This window comes from Erinaceus europaeus, chromosome 23, assembly GCF_950295315.1.
Source record: "Erinaceus europaeus chromosome 23, mEriEur2.1, whole genome shotgun sequence".
Classification (NCBI taxonomy): Eukaryota; Metazoa; Chordata; class Mammalia; order Eulipotyphla; family Erinaceidae; genus Erinaceus; species Erinaceus europaeus.
Genome location: NC_080184.1, coordinates 12424962 through 12437668, shown reverse-complemented (window position 1 = coordinate 12437668; position 12707 = coordinate 12424962). Strand labels below are relative to the sequence as shown.

Sequence of the window (12707 nt, the reverse complement as noted above, 5' to 3'; positions counted from 1 at the left end):
CATACAACCAGGTGCACCACTACCTGGCCTCACAAACAGCACTTTCTTTTTAATTATTTTTTTTTAATTTTTATTTATTTGCTTCCAGGGTTATCGCTGGGACTCATTGCCTGCATTACGAATCCACTGCTCCTGGAGGCCAATTTCCCCCCCTTTTGTTTCCTTTGTTGTTGTTGTTATTGTTATTGTTGCCACTGATGTCATTGCTGTTGGATAGGACCGAGAGAAATGGAGAGAGGAGGGGAAGACAGAGAGGGGGAAAGAAAGACAGACACCTGCAGACCTGCTTCACCGCCTATGAAGCGACCCCCCCTTGCAGGTGGGGATCTGGGGGTTCGAACCCGGATTCTTACACTGGTCCTTGTGCTTCTGCCATGTGTGCTTAACCCACTGAACCACTGCCCAGCCCTCCTCTCCCCCCCCACCCCAAAAGCACTAAGATTCCACTTGGTTGTGTGGTTCTAATCATACAACCTGTGTAAACCAGAGACAGAGAGGGGGGTCGGTCTAAACTGATTCATCATTTATCCCCAAAGCAAACTAGAAGGAGAATTAGGACCAGAGCTCCCAGCAAGAGGTCAGCGGGACACTCCCCAGGGAAGGAGGGTCCCTCAGACAGGAAGCCCTTCAGCTCCTCCAGCAGGACAGCGCCAGTGACCAGCGCCTCCCACCTCCACCCCCAAGACAGTCAAGATCCCCAGGTCAGAACAGAATTGACAAGAACAGAGACTAGCCAGTTACTAAGTGGGTGAGACATCCCAGAGCCAAATCCTGCCTCCATTTTTTTTTTTTTAGTGTGTGTATATATATACCTTTATTATTGGATAGAGACAGAAATTGAGAGGGAAAGAGGAAATAGAGGAGAGAGACAGACACCGGCAGCCCTGCTTCACCACACGTGAAGCTTTCCCCCTGCAGGTGGGGACCAGGGGCTTGAACCCGGGTCCTTGTGCACTGTGATGTGTGCCTTCATCCAGGTGCGCCCCTGCCAGGCTCTGACTTATTTATGACTGTCTCTATCCAATAAATCAATAAAGATTATAAAACTTTTATTAAGTTAGATAAAAGAGGGATTAGGTTCATGCTGGGAATATGAGATCAGAATAAGTGCCTTGTACAGACTGGGTGTGAGTCCACTTCCTCTTTACGTCTCCAGATAAGCTTCAAAGATTCTTGGGAGCCAGGTGGTGGGCACACCTGGTTAAAGGCACACATTACAGTTCACAAGGACATGGGTTCAAGCAGGGGGAAAGCTTCCCAAAGGGTGAGGCAGGTCTGCCAGGGTCTCCCTCCCTCTTCCTTCCATCTCAATTTCTCTCTGTCCTAACCAATAAAATAAACAAAAAAAATTGTTTTAAAGAATTTATTTATTTACTCATGAGAAAGATAGGAGAGAGAAAGAACCAGATATCACTCTGGTACATGTGCTGCTGGGGATCGAACTCAGGACCTCATGCTTGAGAATCCAATACTCTATCCACTGCGCCACCTCCCGGACCACGAAAATAAACAATATTTAAAGAGCCTGGAGTTGGTGCACCTGGTTAAGTGCACACACTGCAGTGCACAAGGCTCCAGGTTCAAGCCCCTGGTCACCATCTGCAGGGGGAAGGCTTCATGAGTGGTGAAGCAGGGCTGCAAATGTCTGTCTCTCTCTCAATCTCTATATCCCCCTCCCCTCTCAATTTCTGTCTGTCTCTATCCAACAATAAATTAATAAAAAATTATTTAAAATAAATAAAAATTTAAAAAGAAATTCACATAAAAAGGCTGTTGTAGAAACAACTTCATTTGAAAATTCAGGGAGACATCACAGCTCTGCCCACCCTCCATGGGGCTCCCTGGGTGCTGTGCATGGTGCTGAGAGAGGAGAGACCCCACAGCCCTGCCACCCTCCATGGGGCTCCCTGGGTGCTGTGCAGGGTGCTGAGAGAGGAGAGACCCCACAGCCCTGCCCACCCTCCATGGGCTCCCTGGGTGCTGTCCATGGTGCTGAGAAAGGAGAGACCCCACAGCCCTGCCCACCCTCCATGGGGCTCCCTGGGTGCTGTGCAGGGTGCTGAGAGAGGAGAGACCCCACAGCCCTGCCCACCCTCCATGGGGCTCCCTGGGTGCTGTCCATGGTGCTGAGAGAGGAGAGACCCCACAGCCCTGCCCACCCTCCATGGGCTCCCTGGGTGCTGTGCATGGTGCTGAGAGGAGAGACCCCCACAGTCCTGCCACCCTCCATGGGCTCCCTGGGTGCTGTGCATGGTGCTGAGAGAGGAGAGACCCCACAGCCCTGCCCACCCTCCATGGGGCTCCCTGGGTGCTGTCCATGGTGCTGAGAGACCCCACAGCCCTGCCCACCCTCCATGGGCTCCCTAGGTGCTGTGCATGGTGCTGAGAGGAGAGACCCCCACAGTCCTGCCACCCTCCATGGGCTCCCTGGGTGCTGTGCATGGTGCTGAGAGAGGAGAGACCCCACAGTCCTGCCCCCCCTCCCTGGGGCTCCCTGGGTGCTGTCCATGGTGCTGAGAAAGGAGAGACCCCACAGCCCTGCCCCCCCTCCATGGGTTCCCTGGGTGCTGTGCCTGGTGCTGAGAGAGGAGAGACCCCACAGCCCTGCCCACCCTCCATGGGGCTCCCTGGGTGCTGTGCATGGTGCTGAGAGAGGAGAGACCCCACAGTCCTGCCCACCCTCCATGGGCTCCCTGGGTGCTGTGCAGGGTGCTGAGAGAGGAGAGACCCCACAGCCCTGCCCCCCCTCCATGGGGCTCCCTGGGTGCTGGCAGGTATCCTTCAGCCTGGTAAGCTATGTACTCTGCCCGGATACGTTTGTGTATTAATAAAAGGGAGAGGGAGGCGGAATCTGCCTCACAGTGCAACATTCCCGAACCCAGGACCTCACACATGCAAGTCCAGTGCTTTCTCCACTAAGCCACCTCTGGGGCAGTGGAATTTGCGGTGTCTCCTGATGGTGGCTGTGACACGGGCTGGGCGTGTGTGTGTGTGTGTGTGTGTGTGTGTGTGCGCGCACACACGCATGTAATTCTAGAACTTAAGAGAGGCAGGGCCCCTTGAAAGGAGGAAACTATTTTGGGGGAGTGGCGGGTTGAAAGGAAGGTATATTGGGTGAATGAGTCATGAATGAGGCCATCGGAGGGGAAGGGACATGGAGTGACTGGGCAGGGCTGAGCAGGAAGTAGGGCCCAGCACATTCATTCATTCAGCTTTGTCTTGCACGATGGGCAAAGCCTTCTTGCTCAGGCTGGGGAGACAGACAGCACAGGGGTTCTGCAAAAGACTCTCTTGCCTGAGGCTCTGAGGTCTCAGGTTCAATCCCCAGCACCGCCATCAGCCAGAGCTCAGCAGGGCACTGGTCTTCCTGTTCCTCTTACTAAAATAAATAAACTAATAGAAAAGTTTCTTGCTCAAATACACAACTAGAAACTCAAACACACACCTTTATTATGTTTATTTGCCCAGAGTCCTGCTCAGCTCTGGCTGCTGGTGATGGAACCTGGGACCTCAGAGCCTCAGGCGGGAAGAGTCTGTGCAGAACCATCATGCTCTCTCACCAGCCCGGTCTATTTCTATTTTAAATACACAACAAAAACAACCCAAAAACCTGAGAGGTAAGAGGCCGAGATAGACCCCTGCAGCCCTGCTTTACCACTTGTGAAGCTATCCAGGTGAGCTATACTACTAGACGGAATTTGTCTTGAATCAAAAGGAGTTAAGAGTGACCTGGGGAGGGACCACGGGGGATAGACCCTTGGACTCTCAGGCCTGGGTTCCATCCCTAGCATCACGGGAGACTCTGCTTCTTTTATGAATAATTAGAAAAACTGTTTTGGGGTGCTGGCGCAGCGAGTTAAGCACACATGGTGCAAAGCACAAGGACTGGCACAAGGATCCCGGTTCGAGCCCCCGGCTCCCCACCTGCAGGGGAGTCACTTCACAGGCGGTGAAGGTCTGCAAGTGTCTTATCTTTCTCTTCCCTCTCTGTCTTCCCCTCCTCTCTCCATTTCTCTCTGTCCTCTACAACAACAACAATAATACTAACAACCGCAATGATAAACAACAAGGGTAAAAAAGAAAAAAAAATAGCCTCCAGGAGCGGTGGGTTACCGAACCCCAGTAATAACCCTGGAGGCAAAAAAAAGTTTTCCCGACTGTTGAAAGTGCCTGTAAGGCCACAGGAAAGGCCTGTCGAGAGTGTCACAGCTGCAAATTCCTCTTTCTTGCCTCCTGGGACCCAGGAACCCCCCAAATATTGATCTCTCAGAGGAAAAGGGAAAGACGGCATCGGGCTGGCAAAGTGGCTGACGAGGACAGAGCGCTGCTTTGTCATGTGTGCGACCCTGGCCCTCAGCGCACAGAGGGGACACTGGGGGCCGTGGTCTCTCCCTATCACAATCTGGAGGAGGGACAAAGGCCGGAATGTGCTCTGTACATTCACAGGTCTGGAGGCCACTCAGGAGAGACGGGGCCTTGGGGTTACATATTGGTGAGGAAGCCACAAGTGGGTCTTATTTTTTAAAATATTTATTCTCCCTTTCCTTGCCCTTGTTGCTTTTTGTAGTTGTAGCTATTGATGTCGTCATTGTTGGGTAGGACAGAGAGAAATGGAGGGAGGAGGGGAAGACAGAGAGGGGGAGAGAAAGACAGACACCTGCAGACCTGCTTCACCACCTGGGAAGCGACTCCCCTGCAGGTGGGGAGCCGGGGGCTCGAACCAGGATTTTTTTTTTATAGTTTTTTTATTTATTCCCTTTTGTTGCCCTAGTTTTATTGTTGTAGTTATTGATGTTGCTATTGATGTGGTCATTTTTGGATAGGACAGAGAGAAATGGAGAGAGGAGGGGAAGACAGAGAGGAGGAGAGAAAGACAGACACCTGCAGTCCTGCTTCACCTCCTGGGAAGCGACTCCCCTGCAGGTGGGGAGCCGGGGGCTCGAACCGGGATCCTTACACCGGTCCTTGCGCTTTGCATCACGTGTGCTTAACCTGCTGCGCTACCGCCGACTCGACTCCCGGAATTTCTTTTTTAATTATCTTTATTTATTGGATAGACAAAGCCAGAAATTGAGAGGGTAGGGGGAGATAGGGAGAGAGACAGAGAGAACCTTGTAGCCCTGCTTCACCACTTGTTGTTTCCCCGTGCAGGTGGGAACCCTGGGGCTTGAACCCGGGACTCTGAGCATTGTAATGTGTGCGCTCAGCCAGGTGTGCCACCGCCTGCCCCAGTTCATGCATTCTTCACACAGCTTGCTCTGGCCTCTCAGGAGGGCTCAGTGGCCTGAAGTCCTGGGTTCCATCCCCACATTGAATGTCCAGACAGAGGCTCTGCTCCTCTCTTTCCTCCCTCCAAGAAATCACTGAAAAGATCATTCTGGAGGATAAAAAAAAAAAAAAAGTTTTGAGGGGGTCGGGCGGTGGCGCAGTGGGTTAAGCGCATGTGGCGCAAAGTGCAGGGACCGGCGTAAGGATCCCGGTTCGAGCCCCCGGCTCCCCACCTGCAGGGGAGTCGCTTCACAGGCGGTGAAGCAGGTCTGCAGGTGTCTGTCTTTCTCTCCCCCTCTCTGTCTTCCCCTCCTCTCTCCATTTCTCTCTGTCCTATCCAACAACAAATTGCATCAACAAGGGCAATAATAATAACCACAACGAAGCTACAACAAGGGCAACAAAAGGGGGGAAAAATGGCCTCCAGGAGCGGTGGATTCATGGTGCAGGCACCGAGCCCAGCAATAACCCTGGAGGAGGAAAAAAAATAAAATAATAAATAAATAAATAAATAAATAAAAAAGTTTTGGGGAGTCGGGCAGTAGCGCAGCGGGTTAAGCGCAGGTGGTGCAAAGCGCAAGGATCCTGGTTCGAGCCCCCGGCTCCCCACCTGCAGGGGAGTCGCTTCACAAGCGGTGAAGCAGGTCTGCAGGTGTCTGTCTTTCTCTCCCCGTCTCTGTCTTCCCCTCCTCTCTCCATTTCTCTCTGTCCTATCCAACAACGAATGACATCAACAACAATAACCACAAGGCTACAATAACAAGGGCAACAAAAAGAGAAAAAAAAAAAAAAAGGCCTCCAGGAGCAGAGGATTCATGGTGCAGGCACCGAGCCCCAGTGATAACCTTGGAGGTAAAAAAAAAAAAAAAGGTGGTGACGATCAGTGGTTGAGCACACACATTACAGTCCACAAGGACCCGGGTCCGAGCCATCTGGTCCCCACCTGCAGGGGGAAAGCTTCACGCGTGGTGAAGCAGGGCTGCAGGCGTCTCTCTCTCTCTCTATCAAATAGCAGAGGCCCCCTGGCAGGCTTCCCCCAGCCCCCCAGTTCCCAGAGGTCCCCCTCCCCCGCCCAGCTGTCCCTCTGGCAGACCTGGGCACCCGCCTCCTGGCTCACCCGGGCAGCCCCAGGGCCAGTGGGTGGAGGGGGCGTGAACGAGCCGCAAGGCCAAAGCCCAGCAGGTTCTGACGCAAGAGAGGAGAGAGGTGGCGGAGGCCCACAGGCGCTACCTGCTGGGCCCTCTGAGGGGCCCCCCTAGATCCCAGAGAGATGGCGGGGAGTGGGGTGTGTGTGTGGGGGGGGGCTGTGGGAGCAGGTGACTTCAGGAGGAAGAGCCAGTGTCCCAGGAGGGGACAGAGAGCTGGACTCTCAGGCCCGAGGCCCCAGGTTCGAGCCCTGGCATTCAGAGGGCGGCTGTGTGTCTCTCTCATTAACATGGACGTAAACGCATAGGAGGGGAGAGAGCCAGTGGGCAATTCAAGTGGCAGAGATCAGAGACGCCGTGGGTGGGGGCACCAGGTGGGGGACCACGGGACCCCCGTCCAGCGAGAGGAGAGGCGAGGCGGCAGGTGTCTATGTGGGTTTGATTTATTCCCGTGTGACATCCAGTGACGGCCGGGCCCGGCCCGGCCCGAGGAGTCGGCCCCGACTCGGCCGCCAGGGAGACAGGGCAGGGGAAGAGGCGGCGCCCTCCTCCCTCTTCGTTTTTCATTCATTTTTTAATTTTTGTAATTCCTTTTTCTCTCTCGACCGAAAGGGGTGGGGGGCGGCAGGGACCAGGGTACCCCTCGCTGGGCCGAGACGGACGGACAGACGGAAGCTGAGCGTTTTCCTCTTCGGCCCGAGACCGCCCCCCCACCCCCACCCCCAGGTCGGACACTACGTCTGTCTGTCTGTCTGTCTGTCTGCTACCCGTTCCTGATAGGGGCTATGATGGCCAGCTCCGGTGGGGCCCCCAAGTCTCGGGGTTCAGTCTTCCTCACTGCCACTTCCTGAGCGGTCCTGGAAAAGAGGGGGGAGGGTGTGGGGAGGCAGCAGCGTGCCCGGGGGCTCCCCGACTTGCTGCTTCTGTTTTGGGGGCCCGCCACCCCTCAAAATCGCACCCATTCCCACAGCACCCCTGCAATGCCGGGGGGGGGGGTCGGGTGCTCCATGTGGATACGGGGGGACGGCCTCATGGATTCATGGGGTTAATCCCCATAGATTTGTGGGGACTCAGGGATTCAGGGGGGACTCAGGGATTCAGGGGGGACTCAGGGATTCAGGGGGGAGTCAGGGATTCAGGGGGGACTCGGATTCAGGGGGGACTCAGGGATTCAGGGGGGACTCAGGGATTCAGGGGGGAGTCAGGGATTCAGGGGGGAGTCAGGGATTCAGGGGGGACTCAGGGATTCAGGGGGGACTCAGGGATTCAGGGGGGAGTCAGGGATTCAGGGGGACTCAGGGATTCAGGGGGGACTCAGGGATTCAGGGGGGAGTCAGGGATTCAGGGGGGACTCGGATTCAGGGGGGACTCAGGGATTCAGGGGGGACTCAGGGATTCAGGGGGGAGTCAGGGATTCAGGGGGGACTCGGATTCAGGGGGGACTCAGGGGTTCAGGGGGGACTCAGGGATTCAGGGGGGACTCAGGGATTCAGGGGGGACTCAGGGATTCAGGGGGACTCAGGGATTCAGGGGGGAGTCAGGGATTCAGGGGGGACTCAGGGATTCAGGGGGGACTCAGGGATTCAGGGGGGACTCAGGGACTCAGGGATTCAGGTGTCCCCAGCATCCCCAGGCCCCTCACCTCTTCCTGCTCCTCCTCACTGTCCTCGTCACTCACGACCGGCTTGGCGCGGGCCCCCCTGCTCGGCCGCCGCCGCCCCCCCTTGATGCGGTCCTGAGCCTTCTCCTTGCGGCCCAGCTTGATCTTGACCTTGACAGAGCGGGCTGTGGGGGCGGGGGAGCGAGGGATGAGAGGGCCGTGGGGGGGGGGGGCTGTGGGGCGCCCGTCTCCCCGCCCGGCCGGCCGGGCCTCGGGGACTCACTCTCGGACTCACTCTCGGACTCGGAGCCCTCCTCCTCCGCCTCCTCGTCCTCCTCGCTCTCCTCGCCCTCACTGTCTTCCTCCTTTTCAATTTTCTGGCGCACGCTGGTGAACACGGACTGCAGGACGATGGAGTCCTCGTAGATCTGGGGGGACACGGCCGGGGCCGGGCGAGGCCTCCCCTCAGGCCCTGCTGGCGGCTGGGCCTCGTCCTGCCCTGGGTGGCCGGGATCAGGCCCCTCAGAGCTTGTGTGGCTGAGGCCCGGGAGGGGGACCGGGGGTTAGAGTGTCGGACTCCCGGGTCCTGGGTTCGAGCCCGGGCACCGCGTGTGCCAGAGGGAGGCTCTGCTTCTCTGTCCCGCTACTAAGTCCTTTTTAGTCATTTACTTTGGACAGAGATAGAGAGAAACAGAGGGGGCCGGGCGTGGCGCACCTGGTTAAGTGCTCACATCACAGTGCGCAAGGACCTGGGTTCAAGCCCCTGGTCCCCACCTGTGTGTGTGTGGGAAGCTTCAGGAGTGGTGAAGCAGGGCTGCAGGTGTGTCTCTGTCTCTTCTCCCTCTCTCTCTCGCCCGTCAATTTCTGTCTCTAACTCATAAAAAAAAAAAAAAAAAAAAAAAAAAGATTAAGGGGACTGGGCGGTAGCGCAGCGGGTTAAACGCTGGTGGCACAAAGCGCAGGGACCGGCGGAAGGACCTCAGATGGAGCCCCCGGCTCCCCACCTGCAGGGGGGTCGCTTCCCAGGCGGTGAAGCAGGTCTGCAGGTGTCTGTCTTTCTCTCCCCCTCTCTGTCTTCCCCTCCTCTCTCCGTTTCTGTCTGTCCTATCCCAACAACGATGACATCAATAGCAACAACAATAACTACAATAATAAAACAAAAGCAACAAGAGTAAATAAAACATTAAAAAATAAAAAATGTAATCCCCCAATAAAGAAATTTAAAAAAGAAAATAATAGTTGGTGTATTACCTCAAAGTAAAAGACTCTAGGGTGGGTGGATGGGGAGAATACAGGTTCAAAACGATGACAGAGGACCTAGTGGGGGTTGTACTGTTATGGGGAAAACTGAGAAATGTTAGGAATGTACAAACTATTGTATTTAGGGTCGAATGAAAAATAGTAATCCCGTCTTCCCCTCCCTTCTCAATTTCTCAATGTCTCTATCCAACAATAAATAAATGAAATTAAGAGAGAGCGAGAGAGACCGAGAGGTGTGTGGGCAGACGGTGGCACACGCAGATACTTACTACTAAGGACAAGGATCTGGGTTCCAGCCCCAGCTCCCCACCTGCAGTGAAGCAGGTCTCTCTCTCTCTCCCTCTCTCTCTCTCTGTCTCCTCTTCCTCTAATTTCTCTCTGTCCTGCTATCGAATAAAATAGAAAAAAATGGCCCCAGGAACAGGGGATTCATGGTGTCGGCACCGAGCCTGTGATAACCCTGGAGGCAAAAAGGAAAAGAGAAAAAAAGAGAGAAAAAAGCTGAGCGGGCAGGGAGAGAGACACAGAGACAGAGAGACACCTGCGGCCTTGCTTCACCACTTGTGAAGCTTCCCTCCCTTTGCAGGCTTATTGATTTTAATTTTTTTTCTCTTGCCTCCAGGGTTATTCCTGAGGCTGGGTGGAGGCACTACGAATCCGCTGCTCCTGTGGCCATTTTTTTCATTTTGGATAGGAAGACAGAGAGGGAGAGACAGAGGCAGAGAGACACCTGCAGCCCTGCTTCACCGCCTGTGAAGCGACGCCCCCCTGCAGGTGGGGAGCCGGGGCTCGAACTAGGATCCTTGCGTGGGTCCTTGTGCTTCTCGGCACATACGCTTAAGCCGGTGAGCCACTGCCCGGCCCCGTGATTTCTTTTCCTCAGGTAAGATGATGAGAAACAGAGATAGGAAAGGAGAAAGACAAAGACACAAGGGCGGGGTGTGTGTGTGTGTGTGTGTGTGTGTGTGTGTGTGTGTGTGTGTGTGTGTGTGTGTGTGATCCTCATGGTTCTGTAAACAGACTCTGCTGCCTGGGGCTCCAGAGACTCCGTTTCAATCCTCCCAGCACCACCAAAAGCCAGACCTTTTGAGCAGGACTTTTTGAGCAGGACTCTAGTTAAAAACAAACAAACAAAAAACCAGGACCAGGCGGTAGCGCAGCAGGTTAGGTCCACACGGCAGCGCAAAGCCTAAGGACCCCGGTTCCAGCCCCCGGCTCCCCACCTGCAGGGGAGTCGCTTCCCAGGCGGTGAAGCAGGTCTGCAGGTGTCTGTCTGTCTCTCCCCCTCTCTGCCTTCCCCTCCTCTCTCCATGTCTCTCTGTCCTATCCAACAACGACGAAAACGAGCCACAAAATGGGGAAAATGGCCTCCAGCAGCAGTGGCACCGAGCTCCAGAAAAAAAAGGGAGACGAGGCAGGGTGCCTCCAACACACAGGAAGCCCCCTTCGCTCAGGCTCTTGCTAACATGTGCACTCTACTGGAAGGGCTTTCTGTCAGCCCTGCGGCTGAACCATCCCATCCTGAATTTTTCCAGAGCCCTCTGCTCAGCTCTGAGTGCTGGCGGCGCTGAGGCTTGAACCTGGGGTCTCAGAGCCTCAGGCAGGAGAGTCTGTTTGCAGAAACACAAGACTATCTCCTAGGTCCCGCCCTTGGGTCTGCCTGGTGTTTTTTTTCTTGTTGATTCCTAAAAACTCTTTACATATGTGGCATTTCTTCTGAATCCAGAGCCCTGCCGATCTCTGGCTGACGGTGGTGCTGGGGATGGAACCTGGGGCCTCGGAACCTCAGGCAAGAACCTGCTCACAGAAATCCCCGTGCCGTCTCCCAGCCAGGCGCGTTACTTAGTCATCACCGGGGGCTTCGCACCTCCAGGCTGACATTCTCCAATAAGCAGAGACGCAGAGACAGAGGAGAGGAGGGGAGACACCCCTGCCTGGCCTGGCCGTGCCTCCTCACCAGGGGGCCCTCCAGGCTGCCCCATCCACCCTGCCTGGCCCGACCGTGCCGTGCCTCCTCACCAGGGAGCCCTCCAGGTTGAAGGTCTGAGCGTTCTGACACAGCAACATCACATCTTTCTCCAGGTCATTCAGGCTGCGGTACTTGTGGTTGCGGATCCGTTCCTGCGGACGGGGACATGGGGGGACAAGAGGGAAGCTCTCAACAGAAACCCCTTTCCCGGGGGAGGGCACCCATCTTCCTCCCAGGCTCCTACCCACAGGCTCCAGGAGCACCAACACCGGGGGTCACCTCCCAGCCCCAGAAGCGGCGGATGGACAGGTGGGGCTCGTGACCGTGTCTGGACCGGCCCTCCCATCAGCCCCTGTGGCAGACTCCCCCCCAGGGGGAGGATCCCCCAATGCCACGTGATGTAACTTTTTCCAAGACAATATATAGAGGACGAGAGCGCCCCCCAGCCCCGGAGCTTCCCCGGCAGCATGGATGGGGCCCAACCCCCCCTGCAGCGCACCCCCCAGCTGAGCTGACCCCCCCCACCTTGATCTTCTTGAAGTCCACGGGCTTGCGGATGAGCTCGTAGTACTCGGGGAGCTCTTTCCGGGATGGCAGCTGGATGAACACCTCGCTGAGCTGTCGGCCGCTACTGCTGTGGGCAGGGGCCGGGGGATGGGGGGGAGTGTCACTTGGGGGCGGCCCAACAGGCGCACGCACAGGGCAAGCCCGCCCCCCTCAGCATGAGAATTGTAAAGCAAGACTCCGGGTGGGTTTCATGGCTGCGTGGTGACCTGGGTGTTTCTGGAACATTCTGGGAAGGCGGCCGAGAAGTCAAAACTAGGGGCTGCTTCGCCTCCCAAGTCTTGGGGGGGACACTGGAGGGGTGGTCTGGATCACTCATACGGGGTACAAAAAAAAAAAAGGCCAGTGGTGGGGGTCTGGGAGGGACGCGGTGGACAAAAAGTGCTGGACTCTCTCGTCTCTGTTCCAGCCTCTCTGGCCAACTCTTCTCTCGATGGGCGAGACGGGAAACTGAGGTCCTCTCTTTCTCTTTCTCTGACCCCTACCTCTCTGAGTTCTTTATCCAGTTAAACAAAACACACCAACAAAAGCTCTTAAGACACACACAAGCTGCTGCTACTGACCTGAGTTCTCTCTCTCTCTCTCTTCCCCTCTTTTTCTAATTAAATCTAAAAAAACTTTAGAAGCTAAGCGAGAGAGAGGGAATTTTTTTTTTTCCGTTAGCTTTCCCTCTGCAGGTGGGGACCAGGGGCTTGAACCTGGGTCCTTGTACACTGGAATGTGAGCGCTTAACCAGGTGTGCCACCGCCTGGCCCCCTATCTCAGAAGTTTCTGCTTGACTAACAAGGGACTTTCTCAAGAGCAGCCTGGGTCCTCATCACAGACCCCTGCGAGCGTCAACCCGGCTTTGACCTAGCACGTCATGTATGATCGGGCCCTCCTCAATCGCTATCGAACAGGC

General features: G+C 55.6%; 1 protein-coding gene across 9 annotated transcripts in view; it reads right to left on the bottom strand.

Moving 5' to 3' along the window:
- Positions 1 to 6838: 6838 nt before the first annotated feature.
- Positions 6839 to 12707, bottom strand: part of SMARCA4 (SWI/SNF related, matrix associated, actin dependent regulator of chromatin, subfamily a, member 4) — a 52055-nt gene continuing 46186 nt past the window's right edge. For 6 of the 9 annotated variants that reach the window (XM_060181766.1, XM_060181761.1, XM_060181758.1 and 3 more), the window contains 5 exons: positions 11768 to 11876; positions 11293 to 11394; positions 8309 to 8441; positions 8056 to 8198; positions 6839 to 7270 (listed from right to left, as the gene is read on the bottom strand). In XM_060181766.1, the coding sequence (XP_060037749.1) occupies positions 7238 to 7270; positions 8056 to 8198; positions 8309 to 8441; positions 11293 to 11394; positions 11768 to 11876 (520 nt within the window). In that variant the 3' untranslated portion in view covers positions 6839 to 7237. The remainder of the gene's footprint in view (positions 7271 to 8055; positions 8199 to 8308; positions 8442 to 11292; positions 11395 to 11767; positions 11877 to 12707) is intronic. The other 3 variants (XM_060181759.1, XM_060181765.1, XM_060181763.1) reach the window with 1 other exon arrangement.